This window comes from Mesoplodon mirus (genome assembly GCF_964341445.2).
Source record: "Mesoplodon mirus genome assembly, chromosome: 5".
NCBI classification, from domain to species: domain Eukaryota; kingdom Metazoa; phylum Chordata; class Mammalia; order Artiodactyla; family Ziphiidae; genus Mesoplodon; species Mesoplodon mirus.
This window is the reverse complement of record NC_138980.1, coordinates 121,083,625-121,104,149: the sequence shown is the minus strand read 5'-3', so window position 1 is coordinate 121,104,149 and position 20,525 is coordinate 121,083,625. Positions and strand designations below refer to the sequence as shown.

Here is a 20,525-nt window from a genome sequence, read left to right as displayed (position 1 = left end):
GTTGTGCAACTATTACCACTGTCTAATTCCTGTACGTTTTATCACCCCCAGAAGACACCTTGTACCCAGTAGCAGTTCCTTTCTCATCTCTGCCCCTCTCCCCCAGCCGCTGGCAACCACTAATCGATTTTTTATCAGTATGGATTTGTCTGTTTTGAACATTTCATATAAATAGAGTCATACAATATGTGGTCTTGATTCTTTCACTTAGCATGTTTTCAAGATTCATCCATGTCGTAGCATTTCTCAGTTCTTTATTCCTTTTTATAGCTGAGTAATATTCCATTGTATAGATAAACCATATTTTATTTGTGCATTCCTCAGTTGATGGATTTTTGGGCTGTTTCCACTTTTTGACTATTCTTCTGTATCTGTGTACAAGTTTTTGTGTGGACATGTTTTCATTTCTCTTGGGTCTATACCTAGGGGTGAAATTGCAGAGTTATGCAGTAGCTCTATGTATAACTTTTTGAGGAATTACCAACCTATTTTCTAAAGTGGCTGCACTATTTTACATTTCTACCAGCAGTGTGTGAGTGTTCTAGTTTCTTCACATCTTTGCCAGCACTTGTTATTGTTTGTCTTCTTGATTATAACCAGGTGGGTTATAACCTAGTGGGTGCGAAATCGTATCTCATTGTGATTTTGGTTTGCATTTCCCTAATGACTAGTGATGTTGATCATATTTTTATTTGTGTTGGAATGTGTATCTTCTTTGGAGAATTGTCTGTTCAGATCCTTTGTCCATTTTTAAATTGTTTTTGTTGTTGTTCTTGTTGAGTTGTAAGAGTTGTTTATATGTTCTGAATACTAGACTTTTATCAGATAGATGATTTGCAAATATATTCTTCCATTCTGTGGTGTGTCTTTTTACTTTCTTGATGGTCTCCTTTGAAGCGCAAAAGCTTTTTTCATTTTGATGAAGTCCAATTTGTTTTTCTTTGGTTAATTGAGCTTCTGGTGGCATATCTAAGAAACCATTGCCTAATCCAGGGTCACAAAAATTAATGCCTCCATGTTATTCTAAGAGTTTTATAGTGTTCTTAGATTTAGGTCTTTGATCCATTTTTGAGTTAATCTTTATATATGATGTGAAGTAGGGGATCTAACTTAATTTTTTGCTCTTGGTCCAGTTGCCAGCACTGTTTAAGAAAAAGGCTGTCATACTTTTCTTACTGTGAAGTAGGAAAAGCATTTAGGCAATACCAGTGGGAGGAAGGAAAAAGCAGAGTGACTAACTTGGGATGTTTTGGTACTCCCCCACCCCCACCCCCGACTCTTTGTCCTTTCTTTGCTTTCTCATTTTAAAGAAACTCATGTAATACTATATTGTGAAAGCCTGTGGTATAAATCACATGAGACCAATTCTTTGAATGACGATATAACAACCTTTTACTACATGTGGGTTTTTGATATATACATGCAGGTAGGCCCATTTTTTATGGAATATATTACGCATGAGTATTGAAGCTCTCTATTTTTACATGTATTTATTTGTATGTTTGTAATAGTTAATTCTTAGAACTAACTAAATAACTACTAGTTCTGCATGTAGATCAGTGATATATTGAGTCTCAGTAAATGTAATAACATGATTCACATTAGTCAGTATAAATCATATAGTAAAGTATGGTTCCGTATCAGTAACTTTTTCTTTGCTTAGTAGCATAGAAAAAGATTGTCCTAAATCTTATGTTTTTGGCATAAGCACTTATCTCAAGGGATAAAGATATCCTGTTGTTAAACCAATTTCTTTGAGTGCTACTCTGTACTCTCCCACTAGTTGTGGGAGAAAGAAGGCAAGTAGTTCTGTGTCCATTCTTTAAGTGAACACTTTTTAAGAAAACTAACATTTATTGATGTCTCTTCTAGGTATTCTACATATGCTATGTTACTTAGTCTTTTCAACAACCGCATGACATGGATATTATCCTAATTTTACTGAGGCTCAGAAAACTAAATAACTTGCTCAAGGTCACAGCTAGTAAGTGACAGAAACAAGATTTGACCCTCATCTCTTAATAATATAAACAGGAGGAACTTAAGATGCTTAAAGTCAAGAGTAGGGAGATGACATTCTTAGAACTGACTATAATAGCTGGTAATCTGTGGCAGTAATAGCTAATGTTTACTGAGTGTCTTTCTTTGCCAGCAGTGTGCTTAGTAGTTTGTATGGTTTACCTCTGTTTATCTCTGCTGGATTGTAAAATGAGTGGGAGGTTCAGTGAGAAATAAAAGTGGAGCAGTAGTTTGAGGCTTTGAATGCACAGTAGAATGCCGTTGAAGGTTTTTTTTTTTTTTTTTTTTTTTATTATTATTTTTTAATTAATTAATTAATTAATTTATGACTGTGTTGGGTCTTCGTTTCTGTGCGAGGGCTTTCTCTAGTTGTGGCAAGCGGGGGCCACTCTTCATCGCTGTGCGCGGGCCTCTCACTATCGCGGCCTCTCTTGTTGTGGAGCACAGGCTCCAGATGCGCAGGCTCAGCAATTGTGGCTCACGGGCCCAGTCGCTCCGCGGCATGTGGGATCTTCCCAGACCAGGGCTTGAACCCGTGTCCACTGCATTGGCAGGCAGATTCTCAACCACTGCGCCACCAGGGAAGCCCCGTTGAAGGTTTTTGAGTAGAGGACTAGCCCAATTAGATTTTCATTTCTGGGAAGATAGTTCCTAGAGTATAGTGGAGTTTGGTTTGGAATAAGGAGGGCCTGGAAGTTGGATGATTACCTTAAAGGCTATTAATTATCAAATTCTTTCAGATGAGAGGTGCTGAAGCTTTCAGTTATGGTGGATGATGGTGGAAAAGATGTGAGAGACCATGCATAAGGAAAATTGATAGATGTGTGGAATGATCGAATATAGGGGGGAGAGGGAGAGAGAGAGATATCAATAACTTTAATGATTTGATTCTGGACTGTTAACAGAGATAAGGAACTCAGATTTTGGGTGTATAAGCTGATTGAGGAAGTAGTCAAGAGTTACTTGGAACTATGGGGAAATCCGCTGTAACGTTTGTGCTCTTGAAAGACCTCATGTTCTGCGGATTGCACACTAAGAATATAGGGCTATGGGGAAATCCGCTGTAACGTTTGTGCTCTTGAAAGACCTCATGTTCTGCAGATTGCACACTAAGAATATAGGGCTATGGGAAAATAGGGCTGGAGGACACTACTCAAAACCTAAACAGTTTTGTAACCAGAACGCTATCAAGAATAATAATCGATATCTTAGGAAATGACTTGGACAGACCAGATAGGTGGCTTAGCATGGTTGGATGCTGCTGCATGGGATATTAAAAATATACAATACAGAGTTGAGATATGCTGACTTGTGGAGGGCACTGAGACAAGGCAGTTAAAAGTGGCACTCTGAGTCAGTGAGTCTGCTGTTAAGATAGACTCAGAAGGAAATACACCAGCAGAGAGCTGTGTGAGTCTGGGCGTATGCTTATCAAGTGGGAACCCTGGATATGGATGGTTATTTTTAGTTGTCTTAGATCTATAAGGACTCCTGCCTGTGAGCAGCCAAGCTGAGGGCTTTTTTTTTTTTTTTCTTGTAAGGTTATAATTCCACAATTTCAGCTCCACATACAAATCAACCCAATTAATACATTAAATTGATACTGTTCCCTTATTTACCAGTCGTCTGTAAGCTAATCAGTATTGTAGAAAAACATGTTGTAGCTGAACTGGCCATATATATTTCAGAAGCAAGGCTGGGGCCAGAGATATGAATCCTGAAGTCACCTGAAATAGAAGTGACAATTGAAACTCCTGAAGTAGATTAGATTCTGTATTTTTTTAGTATCCAGCAAATATTTGTGAGTGCCAACTATATGCTACAATGTTGTGCTACAACATTTTGGTAAACGTACCTGGTCTCTTTAACATGTACATACGGTATAGTGAGAGGGAGAGCCATTAAAAAATAGTTATGCAAATCGCAGTTTTATTTATATATTTATAAGTGGTATAAAGGAAAATTGCAGAGTGGTAAGAGAATTTATTTGAAGTTTCAGTGATGGTCTAGAGGAGGTAATGTTTGAGCTGAGATCTGAAGGGTGAGTAAGAGTTAACTAGTGAAAGAGTAGTGGGGGTGGAGAGAATGCTTTAGAGAGAGAGAACAGCATATTTGAGGATCCTAAAAATTGTAGAAGGGAGCATGGAGTATGCAAAGAACTGAAAGGAGGCCAAGGTGGCTAGAGTTTGATTGGTTTAGGGGTTTTTTAAATAGGAAAGAGATGAGTTAAAATTATTCTGACTTCATTTTAAGCAGTTGAACAAGTATGGATGTAGGGAATTTATGGTTGGGTACTAGGTGAAAGGTAATGGTGCCTTGAATTAGGAAGTGCTGGTAGTTAAGATGAAGAAAAACTGGATTTAAGCTGTGTTGGGGGAAGTGAAATTGATAGGATTTGATGATGGATTAGAGATTAGGTCATCTAAGCATCTGCATCCTGGGATGTTTAGCCACATTCCTGGCTTCAACTCACTAGATGCCACTTATCGCTGGTTATGACAACTAAAAATATCTATAGACATTGCCAGATGTCCCCTGGGGGGCAGAATTGCCTCTACTTGAGAACCGCTGGTTTAGATAGAGAAGAAAATATTGACGATTATTCCCAAATTTCTGGTTTCTATAACTGGATGCATGGTGGTACCATTCACTGAGACAGAACAAAATGCAAGAGGAGCAACTTTTAGGAGTATGTGTATTTAATAGGAATTGAAGGGTGAGCAGGGATGTCATGAGTTCTGTTGTCTTAAATGTGCATTTGAAACATCAAATTAGATATTTAGAGTTGATAGTTTAATGCATATAGATCTGGAATTTAGAGGAAAGGTATTGACCAGAAGCGTACATTTGGTGATCATTGGCATGTAGATGATAATTGAAGCCAAGAGGATGGGTATGATTGTCTAGGGGGAGTGGTGAGCCTGGATCCAAGACTGATTGAAATAGGTTGAGGAAAGGGTAGGAAAACAGATATGGAAACTAAGCTTATTTACAACTGTTTTGGGAAGTTTGGCTGTGAAGAGGAGGAGCCAAAGATGGGAAGTTGGAACAAAGGAGTTTTTTTGTTTTGTTTTTGATGTGGAAGAAACTTTAAGCACATATAAATGTTTATGGGAAAGATTCCTTAGAAGGTGGAAAGGGCATGGGTCCTGCCTATATGTGGAGTGATTGGCTTTAGGTAAGAGAAAAGCTTTTTGGAACTGGAGGATATAGGAGGAGAGGATAGGTGTAGGTAAAAGGAAGATAGGTAGATTTGTAGATACGGTATGGAGAAGTTAATGGAGTTTCCATAGTTGAGTGGCTTCTTCATGTTTTCTCTCTGAATTACTATGCAAGGTTATCTGTTGAGAGTAGAGAAGATGAAATGGGATGTCTGAGGTTTAAGAATAGTGGAGAAGGTTTGAAACAGTGTTTGCTGGGTAGTGTAAAGAGCTCACTTAACATTGGTAATAATGAATTTACTATTAATAATAATAAATCAGTCAGCTGCTTTAGTAAGTTCCAGGGAAATATTTTGTTAGTAGAAGTTTTAATTAGTTTGAGAATTAAACCTAAAAGATTAAATTTTTGAAAATGAGTACGTTCTGAGTTTAAATTTTTCCTCCATTTTAAAGTCTTTTCTCTGTTTTTCAAGTTGCTATATTAGCAAACGAACTCTTCTCAGTAAAAAAATCGGAGGTACTTTTCTGGATTTTAACTTTTATTTCACTCTAGCTTTTAGGTGAAGATATGGTTGCCTGAACAAAAAAGAGGCTGTAGAGGAATCAGAATTATCTGAACTCCTGAATTCCATCTATAATAACTGATTTTTAAAAATTCTGGGTAGTTTGAAGATATTATGTGAATTGAAGTAATTGATTTTGAATTTTGAGTTGAGATGAGGATAGGTTGAGGTTTTCTTGGTACTGAGTATAAAGTAAAAAGATGATTATGAATGAATTGTTCAAGATTTCTTGTGTAAAGTTCAGTTTTGGAAAGGAGCAAATTTTATGGAACCTCTTGGCACCCTAGGAGGAACAATTTGGGGACAGTTATCTTGCAGATTTTTCAGAGGCTCTATCTTTAAAATTTTCAATATTCCACCTTATTTAGAAACGGAACAAATGTATATGCCCACATCCCCTATCAGTTTTTTTCCAGCTTTACTGAGATATGAGTAACAAATAAAAATTGTATATATTTAAGGCATACATGATGTTTTGATGTATGTATATGTTGTGAAATGATTACCATAATGAAGATAATTAAGGTGATATTCATCACCTCACAGTTATTTTTTTTTGTGATGAGCACACTTGAAATCTACTCTCAGCAAATGTCAAGTGTACAATACATTATTATTAACTGAACGTATTCACTGTAATTGTATATTATGACTCCAGAAGTTATTCATCTTATAACTGAAAGTTGTACCCTTTGAGCAGTATTTCCCCATTTTCCTCATCCTACTCCTCAGCCCCTAATAACTGCCATTCCACTCTCTGCTACTGTGAATTAGACTCTTTTAGAGTCCACATGTAAGTGAGGTCATGCAGTATTTGTCTTTCTGTGTCTAGCTCATTTCATTTAGCATAATGTCTTCCAGATTCATCCATGTTGCAAATGGCAGAATTTCCTTCCTTTTTAAGGCCAAATAATATTCCATCGTGTATGTATACACACACACACACACACACGAACACACACACACACATTTTCTTTATCCATTCATCCATCAGTGGACACACTTAGGTTTTCTCCATATCTTGGCTACTGTGAATAATGCTGCAATGAATATGGGAGTGCAGATTCCTTGTTGAGATAGAGACTTTTTTCCTTTGGATATATACATATATACCCAGAAGTGGGATAGCTAGAACATATTGTAGTTCTATTTTTAATTTTTTGAGGAATCTCCTTGCTGTTTTCCAATATGGTTGTACTTCCTATGAATACTGTGTAAGGGTTCCCTTTTCTCCACATCCTCGCCAACACTTATCTTTTGACTTTTTGGTAATAGCCATCTTAACAAGTGTGAGGCGATATCTCATTGTGTTTTTTTTTTTTTTTAATTTATTTATTTTTGGCTGTGTTGGGTCTTCGTTTCTGTGTGAGGGCTTTCTCTAGTTGTGGCAAGCGGGGGCCGCTCTTCATCGCGGTGTGGGCCTCTCACTATCGCAGCCTCTCTTGTTGCGGAGCACAGGCTCCAGACGCGCAGGCTCAGTAGTTGTGGCTCACGGGCCTAGTTGCTCCGCAGTATGTGGGATCTTCCGAGACCAGGGCTCGAACCCGTGTCTCCTGCATTGGCAGGCAGATTCTCAACCACTGTGCCACCAGGGAAGCCACTCATTGTGGTTTTGATTTGCATTTTCCTGATGCTAAGTAATACTGAACATCTTTTCATGTACCTGTTGGCCATTTGTATGTCTTCTTTGGAAAAATGTCTCTTTAGGTCCTTTGTCCATTTTTAAATTGGGTCATTTGTATTTTTGCCACTGAGTTGTATGAGTTTCTTATATATTTTGGATATTAACCCCTTCTCAGATATATGGTTTGCAAATATTTTCTCCCATTCTTTATGCTGCTTTTTCATTTTGTTGATTTTTTTTTGCCGTACAGAAACTTTTTTATTTGACGTAGCTCCGCTTGTTGATTTTCGCTTTTGTTGCCTATGCTTTTGGTGTCAAATCTGAAAAATTGTCAAGACCAAGGTCATGGAGCTTTCCCCTTATGTTTTCTTATATGAGTTTTACAGTTTCAGGTCTTACAATTAAATCTTTAATCCATTTTGAGTTGATTTTTGTGTATGGTGTAAGGTAAGGGCCCATTTTCATTCTTTTGCATGTGGATATCCAGGCTTCCCAACACTATTGAAGACTATGCTTTTTCTGTTGTATAGTCTTGACACCTTTTAGTTAACCATATGTGCATGGGTTTTTTCCTGGGCTCTCTATTATGTTCATTGGTCTGTGTGTCCATTTTTATGCAAGTACTATACTGTTTTGATTACTATAGCTTTGTAATAGAATTTGAAATCAGAAAGTGTCATGCGTCCAGCTTTGTTCTTCTTGCTTAAGACTGCTGTAGCTATTCTGGGTCATTGGTGGTTCCATGTGAATTTTAGGATTGCTTTTTCTATTTCTGTGTGAAATGCCACTGGAATTTTGATAGGCATTGCATTGAATCTGTAGATAGCTTTGGGTACTATGGACATTTTAACAATTTTGATTCTTCGGATCCATGAATGGGGATATCTTTCCATTTATTTGTAGTCTTTAATTTCTCTCACCAGTGTTTTATAGTTTTCAGTGTACAGATCTTTTACTTCCTTGGTTAAATTTATTCTTGGGGCTCTATCTTTATAATGTATGTGTCTGTCAAAAAAGTTTTAAAGCCACTGAGAAGTAAATTCATGTAGAAAATCTAGACCAGGACTTAGCACAAGAGATCCTCAAATGAAAGCTTGTTTTGTTTGTTTGTTTTTCATCCTCCTTTTATTAGGCAATTCTTTCTTGGCTAAGTTCAGATAATAGTATGTGCTTAAAAGCAGTCAGGGTTCAGGGAAAAAAATCAGTAATTCAAACTGCCTAATCAGTGTACCAGTTGATAAATTAATCAAGAGATTAATTTATCTTGATTACGATAAGCCAATAAGGCTTATCTTAATTGGCTTATCTTGTAAGCTAATGAAGGCTCTACATTGTGGCCACACACACAAAAAAACATAGTAATTTAACACATTAATAAAGAGTGGGTTGTTTGCAGCATGACATTTTCCTGATTCTGTTTTATTTAATTTGAAGAGAAAGGGAATTCAGTATCAAGAATGAATTTAAACTTTTATTTCATAACTAGCTTTATTTTACTCAGTAATTGGTACTAGCTTTTTCTACAGTTACATGTGTAACAAAGATTGTGGCAATGAGAGAGCCTGAGAAATTGCTAGTTTTTGTTGAAGTGTTCGTGAACTAATGACCTATTTTCTGTACCATATTTAATTTTATTTCTCCTGTCTTGAAAGCTCATTGCTAATTTGTGTTTGTTGTTTGTAGATAGCACTTATATTTAGCCCAAACCCTGTTACCAATTTTCATGTATTATAGTAAGTTATCAGGTCTTGATACTCCCAGCTGAAAGGTTTTTTCACTTTCTTTTACATGGGGACCCAGCTAAAAGGGACAAATGGAGAATCTGCTGAGAATACCATGCAAAAGTTATACCTTAAGCTTTCTTTATTGACACATTTAAAAACTTTTCTGAATCTAAATCCATCTAAATCCATACTTGTCTTTAGTGGCTTGTGTTGATCTCAGACAATGATAACTTTATTGGTAATTTGGTTTAAGCCTGAGTTTGAGGACAGGTTATAATATTTTTTAGTAAAAAGGAACATTGATATTTGGACCAAATATTAATTTTAATATTTTAAACTATTATGTAAATCTTATTTTTTATACAATTTTGAGAAGATATAATTTTTACATACAGTGAGAAATAGATATCTTCTACAATTAATTTTAAATTAAAGTAATAGATCTTGGCAGGCAGCCTAAACTGGTAGTATTGTAGAGATTTAAACAACTTTAAGAATAATGTATTTACAGATACTTTGTTGCAATAGTTTTTTTTTTTTTAAAACTAATGATTAGGAAAATTTTACTTTCGAATGAAACAAAAACAAAGTCTTGAAATGCCGTTATGCATAGTCAGCTTATTACATAAATGATCTAAATATTTGATGCTTGATATTTAGCCAAGGAGATTTCATATCATACATTCCTCTATTTTTCCAGAATTATAAGACCACTGAGCCATCTTCTGAAATATTTCTCTAAATTTAAGCAAGAGAAGTCTTGTTTCAGCATATATGTGCATTTCTTTTGAGTTTTTGTCTTATTTGGACTCTATATGTCTGGTGTAGGATAATCAATAAGGTGGCTAGATAGGGAGGAAAATTCATTTGTATAACAATCTACTAGGTCTCCATTATAGTAGTACTTGAGAGAGAATAAATGTTCTACGAATGTAGAATGTAGAAAAAAGAAGAGGAGCAAATACATGGAATTTCATATTTTCTACCTAGTCATAAATTTTTTCATATGTGTTTCTACATGAACATGATCATTCAGATGAAAAAAATTTTTAAATATAATAACATTTCATTTGGGCATTGTTGTAAAGAAATTTCTTGCTTTTTTTTTTTTTTTTTTTTGGCCACACTGTGCGACTTGCAGTATCTTAGTTCCCGGACCAGGGATTGAACCTGGGCAACCGCAGTGAAAGCACCAAGTCTTAATCACTGCACTGCCAGGGAATTCCCAAGAAATTTATTTCTTTTTGTTATTCAACAAATGTTGAGTACCTACTCTGACTTGTGGCAGTTTTGATCTGCCTAACGGATTCTCTAGATCATGGGCTTGGCAAACTTTTTCTATAAAGGGCCAGTTAGTAAATATTTTAGATATGTGAGCTACATGGGCCCCCTGTCACATTTTCTTTTCTTTCTTTTTTAAACAATGCTTTAAAAATGTACGGATCATTTTTAGTTTGCTGGCCCTACAGAATAGGCCAGAGGCAGTATTTGGCCTACAGGGCCAAATACTAAGTGGATTAATACTAATTAATACTAATACCCTGCTCTGGGTGGATAAAACTTAATTATTCAAGCGCCATTTAAAATTTTATATTAACCACTTTAACTGGAAGCCTTTTTCAAGTCTTTTTGTAAAGATGGATGCCTTTTAAAAACTTTTTAAAAATAAAGCTTTTTATTATGGAAAGTATCAAATATATACAGAAATAGAATATAGTATTATAAATCCTCATAACACCAAGCTTTAACAATTACTGACATTTGACCAATCTTATTTTGTCTATACCTCCCTCCCTTCTTATTAGTTTGAAGTAGATTCCAGGTATCATCATTTCATTCATAAATGTTTCAGTATTCTGTTTTGTTATTTTTTTTGTCTGTCATTTTCCTAGGGCTATACTGTTTTGATTACTGTAGCTGTATGGTTAAGCCTAGAAGTTAGGTATGGTAAATCCTTCAACTTTTGTCTTCTATCTCTCCATTTATTTAGGTGTTTAATTTCTCTCATCAATATTTATAATTTTCAGTGTACAGGTTTTGTATATCTTTTGTTTAATATATTTCCAAGTATTTCATATTTTTAACTGCTTTTGATAATGAAAAAAATGTAAATTCCCAATTATTTTTTGCTGGTATGTATACTTTATAGTCAGTTATCTTTTTAGGAAATTAAAATGAGAGAAAAAGCCTTGGTTCTACATATTATATTAAAATGTTCATTAGTTTTGTGGGCATATCTTTCTGGTATGCTTCGTTATCTGTAGGAATGTTACTCTTCTCGTTTTTCTTTTTTTCTTTTTTTTTGCCGTACGCGGGCCTCTCACCGCTGTGGCCTCTCCCGTTGCGGAGCGCAGGCTCCGGACACGCAGGTCCAGCGGCCATGGCTCACGGGCCCAGCCGCTTCACGGCACGCGGGATCCTCCCAGACCGGGGCACGAACCCGCGTCCCCTGCATCGGCAGGCAGACTTCCAACCACTGCGCCACCAGGGAAGCCCCTTCTTATTTTTCTTATAAAAAACTTTGTATGTGAATTGACTAGAATCCTTTTTAGACATTATTTTTTCAAATTTTTTTTTCTGTCCTCCCATTCTCACCTCTCTTTTTGAGATTCCAGTTCTTTTCTGTTATTTGTGTTTAAGTGAAGTGACTTTTCCTATACTACTTTTAGATGAGGAGAGTTGGATAAACTAGCTTTGCTAGGTTTGTGGCTGTAGGGATCCTCTTCTGTTGCTATGCAGTATTCAAAAATATACTTTCTGAGACCTTTTCTCTTCTCCTTCCCTGCTTTTATCTAGATTGGGTTTTTCACTTTCTACAATATTAACGTTTTTGGTTAGATAATCTTTGCTGTGGGGAATTGTCCTGTGCATTGTAGGATGTTTAGTGGCATCCTGGCCTCTCACTGCTGGTTGCCAGTGACCACCCTGTCGTACCCATTCCCCAAGTATGATAACCAAAACTGTTTCCAGACATTGTCAGATGTCCTCTGGAAGTCAGAATCATTCTAGTTTTAGACTTTCTTTCCTTTACACCTAATGGCTCTGTACTCGTTAGTTTAGATTTCTCTTACTGGCAATTTCTCCTTGGTGTGTTGCTGTGTTTTAGAAGGGAGTTTCACTTAGTTTTGAGATTTCTGATCTTTGTGTGATCCTCTTGCATTTACTTGTGAGTTGTAGCCTGTGAAGCTCCCTCCCAGTTTTCGTTGCTATTCCACATCAAGTTGGACCTGCCAATTTAAGGAAGGGGGTGGGAAGTAGTACCTCTAGGCAGTTTGATTTCTGGATGTTCTGGCTTTGGGGCTGTCCCAGATCCCTTTCGTCGTCTTTCTGTTATGTTCTGATACCATGTGGGTCTTGTTGCTATTGGTGTTGGGTCCTAACTGCCAGTATTCTAGGGTTCATGAGTAATTTATAGTCAATTGTGCTGTATTCGTTGGCCATTTTTATTTTGTTCTGGTTTGGTTTGATCTGTTTGTTTTATTTTTCTAGTTGCTTTTTCTTTTTGGCGGGGGTGATGGTTACTCAGGGATATTAAATAATTATGTCTCTTTCACTGCCAAGTTGCCCAGACTGCTTCTGCCTTCTTAAAATGAGGATTCTAAACATGACAAAAGAAACTGTTTTAAATGATGGGTGAGACTTGTGCCTGGTCATGGACTTGGGGAATGGCCTAGAGAGGGAGAGGTTGAAAATGCAAAAGACAGACCAAAAAACTGATGGAATATTTGTGCCCTAGAGGCTACCAGAAGGGATGGATACAGAAGTATTGATAGAGGGATTAACTTTGAACCGAGGAAGAGGACAGTTTGACAGGAGAGGTAAGGAGATGAGATTTCATACAGATAGTAGTTTGCAAGTTTGTAGTTAGGAAGCTGAGGAATGTCACATTTGGTATCCTCAATTTTCTTAGTAAACTTTAATGTGAAGTTATCTGCTAAAGAAAGTGAGATAAGTATAGGGAACTTGAGGAAAGGTGTAAACATTTTGGAATGCTGATGGTGAAAAAAGGAAGCAATATCTAACCAGAGACATGGAAGTAATTGCTGAGAGATGCTAAGGGTCAATCTTAGGTTTGTTCTTAAACTATAAATTTGAAAGATACCAATTTTGTGCTTTTTTTTTTTAAGTTAGCAACTCAGATATAAGAGCAGAGAAGGTAGTTGTTTGTAGTGAACCTAAAATTAGGATTTTGTTAGAGCATGACAAGGGTATAATGTTGTTAAGGCATGATAAAAAAGTGGTTCAAGGGATGCATTGTGGGGTATAGACGCGTAGAGAAGGAAATCATGCTATGTCAGGAGCTGCTGGGTTGGGAGAAAAGGAAGGATTCAAGAGAATCCAGGTCTGTGTGGTTCTACATAAGGTATGAGGGGGGTAAGAAAGTGAAAATTGGACAGGAGATTGAAGCCAAGATAGTATATTGGAATTTAAAATTTCAGAGGTGAAGAAGTTCTGTTTTACTGTAAAGACCATGTTATGGCTCTGGGAGTGTAACACTGATAAAAAATATTGGAGTAAAAGAAGTTCAGAAATGCCGGGAGTATGTTATGATACTTAGCCCATTTTAGGTAAGGGTGTCACCTGTGGTGATGGCAAGAGATCAGTTGGAGGGGAAAGTGTGAACCAGATAGGTAGATAAACAGGGACATCTGTCCATAGATGGCCACAAGAAGGCAGGGTTCAGGGCGGTGTTGTAAGAATGGGGAAGAGGGTGGTTTGCGTGAGCATAGACAACCAGGGACTTTTCTTCTAAAGTCTGTTGTATTTGGTATTTGTGATATGAATACCAGGGGTTGGATAAACTTCTTCTTTAAAAGGCCAGATAGTAAATATTTTAGACTTTGCCACTCACATATGGTTTCTGTTGCATATTTTTGTTTGTTTTTATAACCCTTTAAAAATGTAAAAACCATTCTTAGCTCATGTCCCATACAAAAACAGGCAGTAACTGAAGGTTGTAGTTTGGTGACCCGTGAATTACACTCATTATGAATTCTCCGTGACTTGTCAGTGATACTTTACTGTGTAAAAGTTGGTAACTATTTCAGTTACTAAGTAATTATTGTTACTTGAATAAAGGTAGTTTTGTATTGGAAAGTGTTAAGGAGATAATATATATTTTAAAAATACTGTCAGTAATTTTATATTTCTCAATACGGTAGTAACTGTTACATTTCTGAACAAAATTTTTACTTTTTTTGTGGTGCATCCAAGTTGAGTCAGCAGATACTGGAGTTATTTGAAGCATGTCAGCAGCAAGTAAGTGATTTAAAGAAGAAAGAACTCTGTCGAACAGAGCTGCAGAGGGAAATTCAGCTGATGTTTCCACGTATGTTTCCTTGTTTTGCATGCCCTTTAAGTACATGCATCCCAATTTTAAATTTTAAATAATGCCATATAATTCTCTTCTGTTTCTCTAGAAAGCAGACTTTTTTTAGTTGGGTCCTCTTTAAATGGATTTGGTACTCGGAGCAGTGATGGTGATTTATGTCTAGTTGTTAAAGAGGAACCAGTAAGTAATGAAACATTTATTCCAAGTGTGTTTCTCATGTTAAGTCATTTAAGAAATTTCATGTAAGAGTCATTGAGGAAAAAAACCTGTTTTGTTTAATTGCTTCTTTGAATTCTCTGTTTATAAGAATTCAAGAAAGCCAGGAAATGCTGCTTCTTTTTTTTTTTTCAGGCATGTACACAATAAATGTAACAGAAATTCTAGCATTAATTTATTTCTAAACTGTTAAAGTGAGGTGGTTGCACTGTGTGTTTTTAAAGAGCTCTGCCTCTATTTTGAAATGTTATTAGGTTGGGTATGTTACCAGGATGCAGCAAAGAGGAGGAGCTTGTCTCTATCTTGATATATTTCCTTCCATTTCTATTCTCAGTGATTCTATTTTTAATCTTTATTGCTTTCCCCTTGAAAGTACTATGGGATTTGGAGTATTTTATTTTGGGAATTCAAAAAGAGAGATTTTACTGAAATTTAAAGTAAGACTACTGTGATTTAACGTAATTGTCTCTGATATTTTGACTTTGTTTCTTCTTCTTTAGCAACCAAATTTTGCTATTTAGTATTATGTTTATTTGAATTCCCTGTTAACTGATACTCTTGTGTATCCTTAATTCCACAGTAGTTGTTGTTCATTAAGCTGACCTGAGCAGCCTCTTTAATATGCTGAATGAAATCTCTTCTTTTTTTTAAAAATAAATTTATTTATTTATTTTTGGCTGCATTGGGTCTTTGTTGCCGCGAACAGCGGCTACTCTTCGTTGCGTTGCGTGGACTTCTCATTGTGGTGGCTTCTCTTGTTGTGGAGCACGGGCTGTAGGCACGCGGGCTTCAGTAGTTGTGGCACATGGGCTCAGTAGTTGTGGCTCGCAGGCTCTAGAGCGCAGGCTCAGTAGTTGTGGCGCACGGGCTTAGTTGCTCTGTGGCATGTGGGATCTTCCCGGACCAGGGCTCGAACCCGTGTCGCCTGCATTGGCAGGCGGATTCTTAACCACTGCGCCACCAGGGAAGCCCTGAAGTCTCTTCTGAATTACCAAAGATTAAGTTAATTTCAGTGTAATTTTAATATGCCTTATATTCCATGTCTTAAAAAATACAAAAGCCTCTGTTGAATGGTAATATATATTTTTACTATTCCTGTTAGTCCACTAACAAAATTGACCTCTAGTTACTGCAAATCAGAAAGAGATTTATTCCAGGAAAGAAACTCTTGATGTTTTTCTAGACTTTGAAATCATATAAAGAAAAACTGAAAAACAAAAGAAAAAAAAACCCTCAGAAATAATAAACATAGTGGAGAATACTAGAATTTTAATTAAAACTTTCTCCCACGCAATTAGGTTATACTTAGGTACATCACACTAATACTCTAGTCTTATTCACATGTCTGAATCATGTTGTTACAACTCATACTGAAACACCATAGATTTGAATCTTATTTTTAAGCAACTCACAATCTAGGTAGGGAAATAAAACATGTTACAGGAAGTTGAAATTCTGTTTATTTTCTTGGAGAAGATTGTTTTTTTACATTTATATACTAAAGTGAAAAAATGACATATGGCTGTTTCAGTATTTCTTTTAAAATTGTGCTTTTAAGTTTAAAATCAGAAATTGATTTAGAAATATTGATGTAAAAGATAGCATAAATGTTGACTTTTAAGTGATGTAATTTACTGTATATTGAAAAACAACTCCAGTGAAAAGTATACTTTATGTTTTCTTTTTGTTGAGATACATTAAGAAAATAAAACACTAAGTTTAGAAAGATAATGAAAAAACACTTTATTTTTAACTTTTCAGTGTTTTTTTCAGGTAAATCAGAAGACTGAAGCACGGCATATCCTCACCTTAGTCCATAAACACTTCTGTACTAGACTTTGTAAGTCTGACATGCTTCACGTTCATATGTCATTTGACAACCATTTATTTAAAATGTCTCTCACTATATTTATTTTCTGGTAAGGATTGTTTATTTTCTGGTTAGATTAGGTATAATGTAGATCCTTTTTCCCAAATAAATTCCTTTTAACTTTTGATTAAAAAGAAGAGTAAACCATTCAACACAGAAATGTATAATTCAACAAATCTTTATTGAGTTTACTTGTAAGCTGTCCCACTGAAGGTAGTGGGGAATTCAAAGATATGTAAGCTTCAGTTCTTTCTCAAAAGGTTGTAGACCATTCGGGAAGCTAAAGCATGAATGTAAATAGCTGTAATGCAGAGTATCTGACAAGCCAAAAGAAGTATACAGGTGAAGTCTTATAGGTATTCATGTGAGGAAGAGAGAATTTCGTCTGTTTTGCAATGACATATATCTTTACTTGTTTTAAAAACATGATCACTGAACATGAAGCCCAGATACATTACTCCAACAGAAGGCAAAATTATCGACTTAGGCTATTTTATTGTAAGATTTTGTTCTTTGAATAAGCTGACGAAGCAGATTTTAATCCGCATGTTAAGCCATCTCAAATAATTTATTTACACTTATACAGAATATTGTGGACATTTGAAGTCACACTAACCGTGATGTTGGAAAGATAGTTTGTCTGTTTATTTAACAAATATTCCTTATGTGTCAGGCTTTGAGCTGGAAAATACAAAGTCACTTAACGAGTTATTGCCCCTGAATAACATATCAGTTGTAGGAAAGAAACAAATCAAGAGATTTATTTCAGTGGACTTGAATTTCACATCTGTAAAATAAAAGGAGTAATTTGTACCATAAATGAATTTTTAATAACTATTATTAAAATCATAAAATATTAAAAGTGAAAGGGACCTAAGAGATCATATAATTTAAATGAAAGTTTTCTTTTTAATTAGTGTTTTTAATAATTAAGGAAACTGGTGATCAGTGGGCTTAGTAACTTGCCCGAGGAGTATAGTTTGTTGGTGTCTGAACCTGTACTGGGAACTCAAAACTTTTTTTTTTTTTTTTTTTTTTTTTAATAATGGAACTCAAAACTTTTAACTCTTAATCTTATTTTTCATTAAACCTCACTGAATTCCTGTACATAATTCTATTTCAAGCTTGATGTATTTTATGATTTTTGTGTTAGAAGCATTATAACAGAAAATTTTTACTTTTAAAATATGTTACTATGTTTTTCTTTAGTTAAAACATTAGGAAATTGCTCATTTGGGAAAAGTTCGCAGTTTCTTTTTTATATACATTTCTGTGTTTTCCTAATTTTGTACAATGAACATGTATTTCAACTCACAAAAAACATTTTTTTAAGTTTGGTGGAATAAAAAAATACGTATATATGTGTTTTTCCTTTTATAGATCATACTTACTTGAATGTATCACTGCCCCCTGTATCATGTTGCCAACATTTCCACATTTAAGATTCTTTGTAAATGTGATTTCTATGGCTGCCATAATATCTTGCCATGTGCTGTACCAGAATTTAGCTATCCCCCTGCTGCTGGCCTAGATACTTCTCTTATAATGCTCTGATGAAATTCTTTATAGGTGTTATTAAATATTAGACCACATTTCTGAAAATAACGTATTAATATATAAAGTCCTCTACATGGTATTGGAAGTTTCAAACTTAGAAGAATTTGATAATGTCCTTTTGTCTTTGCTTTCTGTCTCAAAGACAATATTTTCTCAAATTGTTTTAGCTAAGTAAAATGTTACTTTAAAAAATGTGCATTGGAACACTATGAATTTGAGAAGCATTTACAGATATCCATATTATCTTTTATCCTTCAGCTGGTTACATTGAGAGACCTCAGCTGATTCGAGCAAAAGTGCCAATTGTGAAGTTCAGGGATAAAGTCAGGTCAGTAATTATTGAGTTCTTTTTTTTAAGTTGCTTTAGATAATTTTTAGGTGTTCTCCTGAGGTAGATAATTAAGAAGTGTATGCTATCATGTAATAGCTTATCTTCATTTAGAAATGATTTGGTTTTTGAAATGATTTTTTAAAATAGTCTGAGCAGTTGTTCATACTTAACAGTACTTAGTTATTCTGGTTGATGTTTTGAGTATTCGGGACTATCCAATTGAAAGAATATATACGTATTTATATTTTGGAGTTTTAAATGATCCTCTTGCCTTTTGGAAATGTAATGTGCTCTTGAGAACATATCTTAATTGATGAAATTTGATGTATATTTATATCAAAGGGGGTTGTTACTAATATATCTATCTACATATTCTACTAGTTTGAGTTCTGAATTTCTTATAGGCATTGGAATTAGAATCTTATATATCTATTTACATTTTATAAAATGTAAATAGGTGTGTGTTTTATTGGTTAAAAAAGATTTATTTTCTAAAAAATATATAGGATTGTGATAAATCACGTTTTCTAGCCCAGTTTATAAAAGTAATACTGAAATTATATAAGTATATACACAGTTGATCATTATTCATGAATTCCATATTTATGAATTTGCATACTTGGTAAAATTTATTTTGTAACCCCCCAAATTAACATTTGCAACACTTTTATGATTATTCATAGACATGCACAGAGTGGGGAAAATTTTGAGTCACCTGATGAAGGTGTTCCCAACTGAGTTTAACAATGTGACACTCTGTTTTCTTGTTGCAGCGCTCATACTATAAACAAATGTCCTCTTCACAGTCTAGTTAGTGCTGTTTTTCACATTTTTGTGCTTTCGTGCTTGATTTTGCTGCTTAAAGTGAGTCCCGAACATAGTGCTGAGGTACTGTCTAGGGTCCTTTTGCACAAAGCTGTGATGTGCCTTACGGAGGAAATATATGTGTTAGATGTGCTTCATTCACGCACGAGTAGAGTACAGTGTTCTTTACAATGACTTCGTTGTTATTGAATGAACAGTATATTAAATGAGGTGTCTTTAAGTTGAAACATACATAAAACAAAGTTACATATTGATCAGTTGAGGAAAATGTGACTGGAGGGACTTCCCTGGCAGTCCAGTGGTTAAGACTGTGTGCTTCCACTGCAGGGGGCACAGGTTTGATCCCTGGTCAGGGAAGTGAGATCCCACATGCCACACAGTGCGGCCACAAAAAAATAAAATACAGTGTTGCCAAAAAATTTGTCCAGGTTTTTCCATACGACGTGATAGAAAAGCCCGAACAAACTTTTTGGCCAACCCAATGAAATGTGACTGGAGACATATTGATCCACTGGTGAAAATGTGACTGGAGGCTCCTAGAAACCTAATCCTTTGTTTCCCCTAGGAGCAATGGTTCACTGTTCACTAATTCAGTGTTTGCAGTGACTATATAGAACATAACTACTGTGAATAATCAGAATTGACTGAATATATATATTTTAAACAAAGCTTTAGATAAGTGCTGGTTCAGACTTTCCCCCTCATTCATCCAAACATCCATCTAATCTATAAATATTTACTGAATTTCTATCAAGTAATGGTGGAGTTTTCTTTTTTTTAACGGTGAAGTTTTTTTTAAAGCACGAAGATATAGAGAGATAAAACATAAAGTAAATGTAAGTAAAACTATTAGCTAATTATAATTGTTTTTAAAAATGTAGTTATATAAACAATTCTTTTTCTATTTAAGATTATTATACAAGATTTTTTCATTGTTAAGTATTCTATATAAGCACCATTTTATAATTCTTCTCTATACACACCATTAAGGAAAAAAACAACTGCACTTCTAACATCCAAAGATAACTGATGTTAATGTTTTGGTATAAGCCTTTCAGACCCTTTTCTATGTGTATGAGTTCATAAAAGCTTTTAAAATTAAAATTGAAATCATACTTTGTTACTTAACAGTATATCATGAATACTTGCTTGTATCATTGAATATCTTCTGGCTTCATTTTCAATTGCTTTACAGTATTTCATTGTGTGAATTTATTGACTTTAACTTTACCACTCCCTGTTTAAATAAGCATTTTGTGCATAAAATTCTTTGCATATTAAGAGTTACTTCATTATTTCCAGA

At 35.1% G+C, this 20,525-nt stretch overlaps 1 protein-coding gene across 4 annotated transcripts in view; it reads left to right on the top strand.

Annotated features, from left to right (window-relative positions):
- TENT2 (terminal nucleotidyltransferase 2) overlaps positions 1-20,525 on the top strand; it is a 59,668-nt gene that overhangs the window by 11,072 nt on the left and 28,071 nt on the right. For 3 of the 4 annotated variants that reach the window (XM_082623130.1, XM_082623129.1, XM_082623128.1), the window contains 4 exons: positions 14,306-14,420; positions 14,512-14,603; positions 16,401-16,479; positions 18,325-18,394. In XM_082623130.1, coding sequence (XP_082479256.1) covers positions 14,306-14,420; positions 14,512-14,603; positions 16,401-16,479; positions 18,325-18,394 — 356 coding nt within the window. The remainder of the gene's footprint in view (positions 1-14,305; positions 14,421-14,511; positions 14,604-16,400; positions 16,480-18,324; positions 18,395-20,525) is intronic. The other variant, XM_082623131.1, reaches the window with a different exon arrangement.